Source organism: Mesoplodon bidens (assembly GCF_964165515.1).
Source record: "Mesoplodon bidens genome assembly, chromosome: 9".
Taxonomy (NCBI): Eukaryota; Metazoa; Chordata; class Mammalia; order Artiodactyla; family Ziphiidae; genus Mesoplodon; species Mesoplodon bidens.
Genome location: NC_138166.1, coordinates 13,180,861 through 13,195,670, shown reverse-complemented (window position 1 = coordinate 13,195,670; position 14,810 = coordinate 13,180,861). Strand labels below are relative to the sequence as shown.

Sequence of the window (14,810 nt, the reverse complement as noted above, 5' to 3'; positions counted from 1 at the left end):
AATCCAAACAATTTTAAAAGATGTGAAGTGGGATTTGTTTACAGTAAAGAAACAAGCTTTCCTCTCTTCCACCTGTTTCCTTAATGTTTGAACAGTCCTTTATTTTATGATTATTTTATTTAAAGTAAATCAAGTATATAAAATTGAAAAGTTAAGTTTCCCAATGAACTTTATGATATAATTCAATTATTGAGGTTGTTCTGACAATTGAAGTAAAATTCATGAAGGACAATTTGGTGCAGCTTTTTACTGTAGATGGTCTACAGCAATCTTTTGCTTCTCAGCTGGGTTCAGAAGGTGAATATCAAAGTGTAAGAGTCACTTTTAAGAAAATGGTTCTCATTCAATGACACTTATATTTCAGAATCTTATTCAGGTTCTCCTACTGGACAATGGAGGGTTAAGTAGGAGGATGGGAAAAAAAAGGGTCCAATCGAGAAATAACTCGTAGCACTGTACAGTTGTAGAGAGTTTTTCTTGTTTAAATATATTTAAAGTGCTTTCTTGCCCAGGATCTGATTTAATGCTCATGAAATACTATAATCCTCATCTAAGTACTGAAGAAGCCAAGCTGCATGAATGTCAAATGATTCACCAGAGGTTTACAGAACTGGTCAACCATGGAGCTGAGAGTTTTTTTCATCAGATCTTTATCACAAGGAATTGGTTTTATAGGTGGTGAGAGAGTAGACACACCACACAGGGTGGTAAAAGACACCTCAGGTATCAGCAACAGCAGAAAACCATTCTTTGGGCTGGAGGGCAATGGAGGAGACAGTGTTAACGGATCCCAGGAACGAGGTCCCACCAGGTGGAAGACGCCCAGTGGGAACTGGGACCATGGAAAGAGATGAGGCTGCTGTGGCAGATGCCACCCGAAGCGGAGAGAACAGGAGACTTTCTTGGCTTTCCCCCTCCTCCAGCCTTCAGTCTTCTACCAGTGCCTCCCTTTGGCTGAATCTGCCCAGAATCCAGACAGCGGACCCCAGAACCCACAGTCCAATGACCAGCACAGGTGAAGGAGCATAGTAGTTAACGATGGAAGTTCTGAAGAAAGATTTCCTGACTTTAAATCCAACTTTGAATGCTATCACTTTTCAGTTCAGTGACTTTGGGTACATTATTTAACATCTCTGGGTCTTGTTTCCCTCATTCACAAAACAGGGTATTAAAATATGTATTTTATCAATAATTTGATGGGCTATGAAGGAGAGAACGCAGATAACATATATGAAGCCATCAGCTAAGTGCTTGGTCCAGAGCACACCCTCAGTAAATGTCATCCATTAAGTATTTCAAAAACCTGGATACAAGGCTTAAATGCACCAAGGCCCAACTCTCAGCCTGGCACCTGGCATATCTGGGATGAGGACATTTTTTCAAAGACAAAGGTATAAAAACTACTTTCTTGGAAAGAGATTACTCATAAAAACTTATGAACATCTTTTATCAGGAATGCATAAGCTGCAAACTGAAGCTTTTTTGGGGGAAAGAAAATGGGTTGAGGGTATCTTACTGTCACATACATTCTTGAGGGATTAACAGAATCATTGGCTGTTACCACAATGGGACATTCTCTGCTTCTTCCTCCATCCAGGGATCTAAACGTTTCTGATACCCTGGGTAGAGACCACCGGTGTAGATGCTCATCCTTGTTGACTACACCCTGATCTCACAAATGGGAGGGAAAAATAGTTCCATTTCTAGGCGAGAGGCTTCTAAAATGTTTCTTCACTTTCCATGGTGGATCTTTAAGTACGCGATGGAATAATTCTCATCATGCCATGGTGGAGTCAGCAATTTCAGGACCTCTGTTGTAGAGATGGAGAAAGGGTGGTCCTGCTGAAAATCTAACTACCTACTCCAGAGCATGAGACCTGAGCTCTTGGTGTCCTGGGTCTGGAGCACACAGGGTATCTATCCTTCTCTGGTCGCCCTACTGTCAAAGTAGGCCAGTTAAATCAGACATGCAACTCAGCTGGGAATACCAGATTAAAAATGTGCATCAGCTTAACTCCTGACTGGCTCTAATCAAGGCCAAAGTGGCTGGATGAGAATAAGTCATTCTTTCAGTAAAATTTCTACAGAGGAATTAATACTGGTAATAGTGATAATTATGATAACAGCTATCATTCCTTGGGTGTTTACTATCAGCCAGGCACAATGCTAAGCACCCTACACATTTTATTTAATCCTCCCAACAAGCCAGTGAGCCAGGTGTTATTACTATTCTGATTTTACAATGAAGAAAAGTGAGCCCCAGAGGGGTGACATGACCTACTTGGGATCACAAAGCTAATAAGAAAGTTATAGTTATTCCAGGCCTGTCTGACTCCAAGCCTATGAATATCGTGCTTGTTCGTCTTGTGCCAGGCACAGTGCTGGATCCTGAAGACACAGTGACCACTGACATGCAGGGAAATGAGTCCTGGTACTGAGGCTTCTAATACAGTGAAATAACTGTAGAGCTGTAACTGCTAAAAAGCCCTCACCGAAGGCCACAAATGCTGCCAATTTCTAAGGATAAACCCAATCTAAAAGCAGAAGAGCAGAGACCCTCCACCTTGGGAGGAATTGGGAGGGCCAGGGTTGCCTCTGGAATGGTCTCTTGCCCGAATTCTCCCCACATGTGGTCAAAGTGGGCTGGGAAATCAAATCAGGCTAGGGGCTGGCAGCCCAAGAAGGAAGGGAAGACAAACCCAACATGGGTGAAGGTAGGGAACTGACTCTTGCTGGACTGAAGGGGAACAGAAAGAAAACCATGGCCCCTGACTTTGTGACTTCAACGATAAAAAGGTTTTCTCCATTTCCATCTTTCATCTCAACTCTGGAGGTAAAACATATATTTGAATGCCTCAGGCTTTGTCCTAAGATATTTCAAACAGTGGGATAGAAGGAGTAGTGTAATGTGGGTCTTCAATTTTTGGCTTTATTTTGGCATGCATATGGCAAACATTCTACATGGCAAAACTAAATTTTTCCAGAACCAGTCTGGCTTCCACTGCTGTTGTTTTTATGGCTCAATTCTTTTGCTTACAACTTTACCCCAGCTAGAATGCTGTAAGTTAGCATGTCAGTAATTCTCTATGTTATGATTATTTTCATGCAATATCCCAATCTTCAAGTAAAAATTGGCTTATTTAATCACTTTGCCAAGTCAGGATTAACTATCAATACATCCTCTTGGCTTGTGAAGGGCAAATAACCCAAATAATTGACTTAGGTAATTAATTACTATTTCAAAAAGCTGAGGCTCGTAAAATGGATGTCACCCACCTGAAGTTCTGAGTGTTCTTTCAGGAGCCGGTCATATTCTTTCGAAAGTCTCTCTGATTGCATCTTCATCATCGTCATGTCATTTTGTGCCTTAGAAAGGGCTAGAGAACATCGAATAGAGTTGTAAAATTTTTATTTTGAAATAATTTCAAATTTATGGAAAACTTGCAACACTTGGAGAACTTCTTTGTAGCCTTTACTCAAATTCACCAACTGTTGACGATATGATACATTTGTAATTGTATTCTCTATCTCCACACATGCACAATCATTTTCTTGAACCATTTGAGACTAAGTTACAGACATCCTCCTCCTCTACCCTTAAGTACGTCATTGTGTACTTCCTAAGAACAAAGATATTCATCATATATTTAGCAAATTTAGGAAATTTAACATCAATACAATACTCTTTATCTAATCTACCATCCATATTCCAGTCTTGGCAACTGTCCCACTTGTGTCCTTTTTATCATTTTTTCAGTTCTAGTCCAGGCATCCAGTCCTATATCAAAGATTAACAGTAAGTTGTCATGTCTCTTTAGTTTTCAATAATCTGGAATAGTTCCTCAGCCTTCCCCCTGCCTTCTTCTCCCCTATCTTTCAAGACATGGACATTTTTAAGAATGCAGGACACTTTTTTTTTAATAGAATGATTTCCACTTTGATTTTGTCTGTAATTCAGGTTATGCCTCTCACTTACAAATATGACACATAAATGATGCTGAATGTATCTCAAGGTATCACATCCAGAGGCCCATCTGCCTCTCACTGGTTTTTCCATATTATAGTTATTTTCCTCCTTGTAACTAAGAAGCAGTGAGAAGACAATTAAGACTATGTAGACATCCTGTTCCTTGTCAAAACATCCCCCCTATATTTAGCATCTACTGATCATTCTTGCCTAAACCAATCTTTGTTGTGATGGTTGCAGAATGGTGATTTTCCAACTTCATCGTTCCATCCAAATTTATCAGTCAGCATTGTACTATAAAGAAGAGCCTTCCTTTCTTCTCCATCCATCCATCCATCATCAGTATGAACTAATACATTCCTATTTTTTCAATGACTTATAATTCATTACTATACTTAATTTCGCCCAGATTTGGCCAGTGGGAACTTTAGGCTGGCATCTATGTCCTTCGACTATGCCCCCAACAGTTTCTGGCACAAGATATTCCAGGCTTATCCTAACACCTCCCAGGCTCAACCTCGACTCAGGCATTATAGAACAGAGTTTAACAGAAGGGTCTGTTTTTGAAAAAACTGAGGGTGGAAAAAATACTTTATCATTTTTACTAAGGGATGGGTGACAATATTTCCTTAAGAACAAAGACAATCACTTTCTTATACAAAGTTGAAAAATATGGGGTGTATAAGTGGCACGTAAAGACTTTAACCTCAAGATGATACACAAATATGGCTACATATTAGTCTTTGTCTACCAAAAAGCTACAATCTAAGTCAGCAATTTAGGTAGAAGTTAAAAAAATATATATATGATAAACATTTAAGTCAACATATTGTGTAGAAGCTAATGAGCACATGTGTAGAAGGGAAGAGTAGTGTAAGATGGACTGGAGAAATTCTGGGAATCCTGGACTAGCTCTACATACAATTCTGCACATGTAGCCTTCACCAAGTTCTGCGTTTGTAAATTTTTTAGGGTAGGATTTTAGGAAAGAAAGTGGGATTTATAAAACTTAAGTCACTTTTTTGGCAAAATGAAACTACAGGTTCTGTTTATAAACAGTTTGATTGCCTTCCCTCCTGAGAAGCCATCATATGTTATATATATAAGTATGTAAGTCACTATCAACTGAAGTGCCTTTTTTTTTTTTTTTTTTTGCATTACACGGGCCTCTCACTGCCGTGGCCTCTCCTGTTGTGGAGCACAGGCTCCGGATGCGCAGGCCCAGCGGCCATGGCTCAGGGGCCCAGCCGCTCCGCGGCATGTGGGATCCTCCCGGACCGGGGCACGAACCCGTGTTCCCTGCATCGGCAGGCGGACTCTCAACCACTGCGCCACCAGGGAGGCCCCTGAAGTGCCTTTTGTATCAATACTTTCTAGACTATTTTGTCAAATTAAACTCTCTGCATTGTTCTACATCTGCATTGTCCAATAAATGTTCTACAACTGTGCTGTCCAATATGGTAGCCACTAGCTTCATGTGGCTACTGAACACTTTAAATGTGGCTAGTGCAACTGAAGAACTGAGTTTTAAATTACATTAAATTTAAATTTTGATTTATTTATTTTTAATTAATTATTTTTGGCTGTGTTGGGTCTTCATTGCTGCACACGGGCTTTCTCTAGTTGCGGCAAGCAGGGGCTACTCTTCACTGTGGTGCGTGGGCTTCTCACTGCGGTGGCTTCTCTTGTTGCAGAGCATGGGCGCTAGGCGCGCAGGCTTCAGTAGTTGTGGCACATGGGCTTAGCTGCTCCGTGGCATGTGGAATCTTCCCGGACGAGGGATGGAACCCGCGTCCCCTGCATTGGCAGGTGGATTCGTAGCAACTGCGCCACCAGGGAAGTCCCTTAAATTTTGATTTAAATAGCCATATGTAGCTAATGGCTAGCCATAATAGACAGTGCAGCTTTATAACTTCCTCCACATTACTTCTATAGATCCATAAATCTAAACTAGGTATTAAAAGTTGAATTTGACAAATTGTGTGTGTCACTTAGTAAAGAAGGGCATGGGTTAGACATGGAAGAGAGATTTTTGGTAGTTGGCTAGATTTCATAGGGACCACACCCACAATATAAAGATTTACACATTAATTTTCAATCTGTGCATAAGGCCTTTCCTAGATGATATATTTTTTTAAATTAATAAATTTATTTTTGGCTGCGTTGGGTCTTTGTTGCTGTGTGTGGCCTTTCTCTAGTTGCGGCGAGCAGGGGGCTACTCTTCGTTGCGGTGTGCGGGCTTCTCTTGTTGCGGAGCATGGGCTCTAGGTGCACGGGCTTCAGTAGTTGTGGCACACGGGCTCAGTAGTTGTGGCTCGTGGGCTCTAGAGCTCAGGCTCAATAGTTGTGGTGCAGGGGCTTAGTTGCTCCGCAGCATGTGGTATCTTCCTGGACCAGGGCTCGAACCCATGTCCCTTGCATTGGCAGGCAGATTCTTAACCACTGCGCCACCAGAGAAGCCCCCTAGATGATACTTGAGAATACAAAACATGGTGTTATCTTCAGTTCCTTCCTTACTAAAAATGTTTACGAGCCTGGACTTACTTTGGTATATAAAAAGCAGGGACTTCCCTGGTGGCACAGTGGTTAAGAATCCGCCTGCCAATGGAGGGGACACACACAGTTTCCATCCCTGGTCCGGGAAGATCCCACATGCCACGGAGCAACTAAGCCCGTGCGCCACAACTACTAAGCCTGTGCTCTAGAGCCCGTGAGCCACAACTACTGAGAGCTCGCGTGCCACAACTACTGAAGCCCGCGCGCTTAGAGCCTGTGCTCTGCAACAAGAGAAGCCACTGTAATGAGGAGCCCACGCACTGCAATGAAGAGTAGCTCCTGCTCGCCACAACTAGAGAAAGCCCACATGCAACAACAAAGACCCAATGCAGCCATAAAGAAAGAAAGAAAGAAAGAAAGTGAAGAAGATTCTACAACTTAATAATGTCTGAATAGTCTGTAACAGTGGTTTTAAAAATGTTGGTCAGGAGGTTGTATTGAACAGTTCATCTTAATGTTAAAAATGATTTATACTTAAATTTTTGAAATGAATAAATTAATCAGGAAATTCTTAGATATCAACTCATTAGTTCCTTATTAAAGGAACTAATCTTAGATATCAACTTAGATATCAACTCATTAGTTCCTTATTAAAAGATACTATTTTTCTCATGATTTGTTAGGAGAAAGAATGAGTCAAGTGGAACTACAAATCTGTAGAAGAAGCTAGAAAACCACTTGTACAGTCTATCCAGAAGTTTCTTCTCATCATGAATGGTACAAAGCCATAACAAAACAACTGCAGGCAAATCCTGTTTTTCTTGCACTTATCAAGCCAAGGCATGAACGGTGTTTCTTATTTTATTTTGTATTTCAGTGGATATTAGTAAACCTAATGATTACTATTTTACTGATTTCACTCTAATTAGGAGAGGATGTTACTGTCTAGGAGCCTTTTGGACTGTTTCCTAGTCCTTTCTCTACCTCTCATTTTATAAAAATTACAATATTCTGTTTTGGTTGTTTTCTACCTCCTTCTGGAACTGCCTTCATGACTAAGGGATTATATAAACTTGTTATCTGACATTTGAATATGCTTGTTTTATTTTGAACCATGTTATTTTGGAAACAGCATATATATGGAAGACATCGGACAAGGAGGCTTGAGGTGATACATCTAAGTCACTATTTCAATTTTCTCATCTGCAAAAGTGAGCCGCTATCATTTGCCAGTAGCATTATGGAAATGTTGAGATATTTCATGAGAATACTGGCCAGATTCATCTATGTTCACTGGGAACTTTTTGAGGCAAAAATCATTTATTAATATAAAGAATAACCCCAATTAATGTTAGTTACAGTTACATGTAGTAAGCCAAAATGTTTGTGTAAAATGCCATGTAAGCAGGCCAAAAATATTTGTGGTTTTCCAAGTGCCAAACTTACGTTTATGGAGCTATTTGCACAGCAAGAGGAGTTGGTGAGACCGGTGCACTGTGTAAATGTATTGTATCACTATGTTTTCGACCCGGGATAACAGACAGTATCAGCTAAGCTCTGCCAGGAAATGTAAGAGAAAATTTTTAGACACATTGGCATGGCAGCTCAAGCTGGCTGCTGTACACTAGCTGTAAGGATTGTGCCAGAGAAAGAAATTTTTCAAATTTTAATTTGAAAAACTTCCCTACATCTAGTGATTATTTCTTTTCAGTTCATTTGGTTCTATTTTTGAGAACTCGAGAGTGTGACATACCAGAGCTCTTCAGTACTTAATCCTCACATGTACACATGTTCCTTTACAGGGACCATCACTGGACCGTTAAGCTACAGTAATGCTTCCAAAATATTTGGAAAGTAGACACACAAACTTCTGTTCAGTAAGGGACATAAATGTGGTTTTAATTATACTATGGTTATTTCTGTACAGGCCTATATTGTCAGGTACATGCAGGTAAGGTCTGTTTTATTTATCACTTCAATTATCACCCACTCTTTTTTAACCTCACATCCATATGTTGATAAGGTGTGTTGATTCTACTTCCTTTTTATCTCTCCAATCCATCCACTTCACTCAGTCTCTGTTATCACTGTCCTCATCTCTAGTTTAGATTACTGAAATGGATTCCTCACCTTGTTTCTTGGCTACTCTAATTCATTGTCCACAGTAATGTCAAAGTGATTGCTTGCTCCTCTGCCTAAAAACCCTCTAGCACTGCTCCCCCCACCAAAATGTTAACATATAAACATGGCACATGAGGCCCTTTATGATGGATCCTAGGCTTACTTTTCAACTCTCACCATTACCTCCATCTTATTTTATGCTCCAGCCACAGTGAGCACCTTGTAGTACCTCAAAAAGGCATACTCTTTCAGTTACATGCTACTCATTTTGTTAAAACATCCTTGCCCATCTCCTTTCACCTCCCTGCCTGACTCATTCTCTCCCATTTCATCTGGCTAATATTTATCCTTTGAAATGTCAAGAAATTATCCTCGATCTTTTCTGTTGGCTTCTACTTCATCTTGAGCTTAATTTTATTATAGCACTTATCAAGCTGAGGTATAACTATGTCCCTACCGGACTGTGGACTACTCAGGAAACAAAGCTGTGTCTTGTCTCTCTGTTCTGGGTACCCAGCACTGTGCCTAGCACATGGTAGGTGCCTAAAATATGTTCCTTGAAGGAAGGAAAGAACAGACAAATGAAAAGTCTAAGCTTTAAGCATCTGAAAAATTCACTTGTGTGGAACCAGTTCATTTTTTGAAAATATGACAAATGTCAGGTAAACAATGAGGTACCACTTTAGTCACTTGATGGGAATCTTGGTTGCAAATAAACCAAATTATATCTTTAATGGAAAAAAAAAATTCAGGCTAGCTGGAAAGTCACAAAGCAAATAGACCTTTCTTGATATTTTGATAAAAATATAATCACGTTACAAATATCTCATGCTAATTCAGAATTAAAACCAAAAAGCAAACAAATACTATTACAGAATCCAGTTTAGTTTAAAAAAAAAAAACACTGATTCTGTGGGGCAGGATATATACAAGATAAGCCTGGAGCACCTTGTAGAGTCAGAAGGATGTACTCAAGAAAAGATAAAGCAAAAAAAAAAAAAAAAAAAAAAATCCACAATGATGGGGACACGTCAAAGAGACACAGGAGCCAACTGAAGGAGCTCCCAATGGCTAATGCTAAAATAATGACCTGAGCAACAAAATAAATAAAAGAGTATTTTTTTCTTTTTTTTTTTACAGCCTTGTTTATTCCCAGAAGCCCTCAAAAAACTGAAGCAATAGTCATGCTTTATCCCTCCCCAGATGAATCTTTAGGAAAAGGCAAAAGATTCATTTGATTATGAAGAGGAGCACGAGTATAGATTAAAAGAATATTAAATTATAATCTACAGTATAAAATGAATACCCATGAATAAATAAATAAGTAAATAGCGGTAAATAGACATATCTGTGCAGAAGAGTTCCAAAAGTTTATGTAGATACTCTCACCTCAAGGAGGTAGGGCATAACCCCCCCACTTCTTAAGCTTGGGCTACAAATAGTGACTTCCTTCCAAAGACTACACTATGGGAAGAGGGGCAAGAAAGTAACTTTGCATAGAGAAACCTGACAAACACTAACATCCGCCAGGCAATCAAGGTCAACATCAACAGTGATAAATCATGCTGGTATGTATTTCTGGAATAACGTGATGAAAATGGCACTTTGCCCTCTGTGACTTTCCTCTCCAGTCCCATAACTCCAGTCTGACCATGAAAAATATCAGACAGCTTCTGACAGAGAAACATTCTGTAAAATAACCAATACTTCTCAAAACTGTCAAGCTCTTCAAAAATAAGGAAAGTCTGAGAAATTATTATAGCCTAGAGGAGCCTAAGGAGACATAAAGCTAAATGTAATGTGGTATCCTGAATGAGATCCTAGAACAGAAAAAAGATGTGAGGTGAAAACTAAGGAAATCTGAATAAACTATGGACTTTGTCAATAATAATATATCCATATTGGTTCATTAATTGTATAAATGAACCATATTAATGTAAGACATGAATAATAGGAGACACCGAGTGTGGGGTATATGATAATTCTCTGTACTATATTGCCTAGTTTTCTATAAATATAAACTGTCCTAACATAAAGTTTATTTTAAAAAAGTACAGTGGGGAAAAACCCCCCACAAAACACATATATACAGGACAAGATATAATAAAATTTATTAGGCTGTAAGTCCTATCTTAGTAACAACCTATCAAATATGACCCCCTTAAGTTCCGTTGTTTTAAATAAAAAAAACACTTAAATTTTTCTTTCGTGTAAAATCTTCGGATGTTTTAAAATGATTATATTATGTAGTTAAAACCCCACCACAGTGGTAATATTAAGAGAAGTCAGTGAGTAGGCAGTGAGGTAGTAGACAAAAGAACAGCAGATATTCTAGTAAAGAAGCAGGACCCTCACTATTCACGATAGCCAGGTCATGGGGGCAACCTACATGCCCATCGACAGACGAATGGATAAAGACGGTGTGGTACATAGATACAATGGAATAGTACTCAGCCATAAAAAGGAATGAAATTGGGTCATTTGTAGAGACTTGGATGGATCTAGAGACTGTCATACAGAGTGAAGTAAGTCAGAAAGAGAAAAACAAATATCGTATATGAACGCATATAGGTGGAACCCAGAAAAATGGTACAGATGAACCAGTTAGCAGGGCAGACATTGAGACACAGATGTAGAGAACAAACGTATGGACACCAAGGGGGGAAAGCCGCGGCGGGGGGGATGGTGGTGGGATGAATTGGGCGATTGGGATTGAAATGAATACACTGATGTGTATAAAATGGATGACTAATAAGGACCTGCTGTATAAAAAAATAAATAAAATTAAATTAAAAAAATGAGGTAAGGCAGACTTAATACATTTCAAGAATATCAAAGTGTAGGTCACTTAACCTTCATGAATAAATCTTATGTGTAAGAGGTTTAAGTTACTTAAGAGGAGGGTTGAGGGGCAATATGATTATAAATATCTTAAAAATATTTAAAGTTAGTGTTCATAAAAACAGTTTTTATGAAATCTACATTAGGGTCAATTTGCACAGCAAATACAGAAGGGCTGTGAGACTTAAGCTCCTTAACAGCGATGAGAAATCTTTACTGTTTTCCTCAAGAATATGAAGAAGGAAATGTTCTTCCCAGTCTCTAACTGCTCAGAGTCCATGAAACATAAGAGCCCCTCCAAAGATTCCTACTGTTCATGACTAGAGAAGGTGAAGCTGTTACACAGGTGAAACTGCCCTAAGACAAGGGAGTCATCCACCCATCTATCCATTCAACAATGTATGGAATGACTACTAGGCATCAGGCATTCTACTAAGTGTTGAGGATGAAAAGATAGGTAGGGTCTCAGCTCTCGTAATACTCATTTTCTAGTCAGAGGAAGACGCACAATAAAGCAACCAACCAACCAACCAACAGTGAGTGCCAAGTGTCATGAAGAAAGTTAGAATAGGGTAATGTGATAAAGAATGACCAAGCAGCCACATGAGATGGAGTACTCTGGAAAAGTTTCTCTGAAGTGGTAAAATTTAAGCTACAATCAGTTCTGTCTGCTAAGGGCACCTAGAAGTAATGACACCCCAGTAGCAATGAGCACACCTAGGCTCTAGATGTTATTTTCTAAATACCATTCTCTACCTAAAGGCTCACTGGAGAAATGGTTGATTCAAGGGCTAGAGGAGGAAAAGTACAAGATAAGCTTGGACTATCTTGTTATACCAGAATGTATGTGCTTACAGAATAGCGGCATGACAAAATGATATGGGACCCAGCTTGAAAAGACTTCCACTGGCCAAATCTGAGACAATCTGAACAATAAAATATAATGCTCACAATGAATTATAACGCAATGAATATACTACACAAGCAAATCAATAAGTAACTGGGGGAAAAAGGGAAAGCTTCTCCTTTAACAATAGAATGGCATCTAATAAATGGAGAAGGAATAAGAGAATTAGAAAATCACCATTTGGAAAATATAAAAATAATAAGTGAGAGGAAAATATGAAGAGAAAGAAAAGGATAAGGCAAGCGTAAGGTGTTATCATTTGGGTACAGGGCATTTTTTTTGGTATTACTTTTGCTTCTCTCCTGTGATTTGAATTTATTATGTCTGAATAAAAAGTTAAAAGGAAAAAAATAAATTGCTATGAAGTAGAGCAGAGAAATGGGGCAGTAAGTGAAGGAATATCAGACAAAAGGAAGTTTTTGTTTTTATGTTTTGGGATAGGAGATGCCAGAACATGTCTGTAGGGTGATAGGAAGTGAGGAAGTAATCGCAGAAACAGAATCCTTGAGAAGGATAGTGGGGCTGGGAGCCAAAGCAGAAGAGGGATTGAAACTTAATCCACAGTAACCCCAAAACAGGTAGAGTTTGAGCCCAGCTGAGGGAGGACAGTAGTTTTGGTGGTGAGAAGATGACTTTTTTGATTAATTCTTTGTGCCCAACGAAGTAGGGTGGATTTAGAATTTAGAAGTGAGATGAGAAGATCTAAAGTAGTTCTGGAGAGTGAAAAAGTGAAGATTTTAGAGAAGTTCAGTAGGACTGTCACAGTGCTGAGGGACCATCTGAATGCAGTGACCATTTATTTAAAATAAGAAGTTAGTTCCTTCAGCAATGCTGAGATGCTTGGGTGCGGGTACCAAGTGATGGATACCTGACTATCACCAGAGCTCGGTTCCTCGAGAGAGGAGGGAAGTAGAGGAGGAAGGGGGGAGGGGGGAGGAAGAGGGGAGGAAGAAGAAGGAGGTAAGTAGTTTGCAAGGGCCTAATTATGATGAACCAGTGTTTGGGGGTGAGATTTATTCATATCTATTAGATAACAGGCCTAGAACACTAAGTATGTGCTGGGGACCAACAGTTGACTTAGATGTGGCCCTTGCCTTCACAGCACTTACAATCTAGTGAGAAAGGTAAACAAATGAAAGGTGATTTCTACAGAGTACACTATTAAGTTAGTATCCATGCAGAACTATGGAGGTCCAGATGGAAGCCACTCAACCCAGCTTGAAGGGAGAGAGTTTCAGGGAGGCTCCTTAGAGGCGGCGATGCTGGAGCTGAAGGATGAGCACAAGCTGGCAGGGTGCGAAGGAAGAGCGCAGTAGAGGCAGACAGACCTGCGGTCCTGGGCAAAGGGGAAGGGGGATGGAACACCACTGTTAGGAGAACTACCAGCTCCCATACGTAATAGAGTAGGGGTACAACATGTAGACTGGACAAGGGTGGGGCAGGCAAAACCAGAGACGACGCTGGGGGGCAGATCGCAGAAGACCACGTGTGCCATCCTGAAGAGCTATAAAGGTCACAGGAACCAATACAGAGTTTTAAGAAGTGAAGAAGCATAATCAGATCTCTGGTGTTGCCACTCTAGTGGCAAAGTGAAGAAGCCAAACTAATGGCAGGGACATGCTTTAGAAGGAATGGAAAGAAAGCTGCCCAAACAATTATACTAAAGAGTAAACATGAATGCATGAAACCAATTACAGCTCTATTTGTCACACGAACAAAGGGGAAATGAATGATTTTTTTTGTGTGTCTTAATTTCTCTACCTATCGCTAGGTATATTGGTGCCTGCCCCTACCCTCTGGGGGACTATGAACATGAATGAGGTTTATGGGTGAAGTGCTTTTGGGTTTTAGAAAAGACAGGGATGTGAGGCATGCTGATACTTATAAGGATTACTGGGACTCGGGGCCAAGGAACTGACGAGCAGGCTTTATAATTTAATAAATAAAATCAACCCCACTGTTATGCTATTAGCGAATGAAACACCAATAAATGCATGAAGACTTCCTTCATTAATCTTAGCTGGGTTGCTAAGTAATGTATTTAAGAAAAGAATTTTGGCTCTGTGACTTAGCAAAGAATAATTACAAATTATATTAATATGCTGGCTTTGCACTTAAAAACCAGGGTGTACGTTTTAGGCAAAGTACTGTGTAGGTATAGCTTTATACAAACTGCTTTGAAAAGGATATGCTTTATAAAGCAAGTGCGTGTGTAAGCAGAAGCAACACGTGGAATCTAGAAGAATTTACAAACCATCATATACGAGAATTGAAGGAGTCAGTTTACTTTGACTGTAAACAAAGAACTAGTTTCACTATATATAAGCATATATAATTTCTTAAATTATTTGATCAACATTCATTCAACCAGCACTTAAGTGCACAGCAAATTTTCTAACAATATTAAGCAGAAACCAATCTCTTCAACACCATTATTTATACTGAAAAAGGTATTCTTCCTTATTTGAACATCCTTAA

The 14,810-nt window shown here is 39.5% G+C and overlaps 1 protein-coding gene across 2 annotated transcripts in view; it reads right to left on the bottom strand.

Annotated features, from left to right (window-relative positions):
- Positions 1-14,810, bottom strand: part of BCAP29 (B cell receptor associated protein 29) — a 42,951-nt gene that overhangs the window by 3,456 nt on the left and 24,685 nt on the right. For both annotated transcript variants that reach the window (XM_081244432.1, XM_081244433.1), the window contains exon 7: positions 3,277-3,377. In XM_081244432.1, coding sequence (XP_081100558.1) covers positions 3,277-3,377 — 101 coding nt within the window. The remainder of the gene's footprint in view (positions 1-3,276; positions 3,378-14,810) is intronic.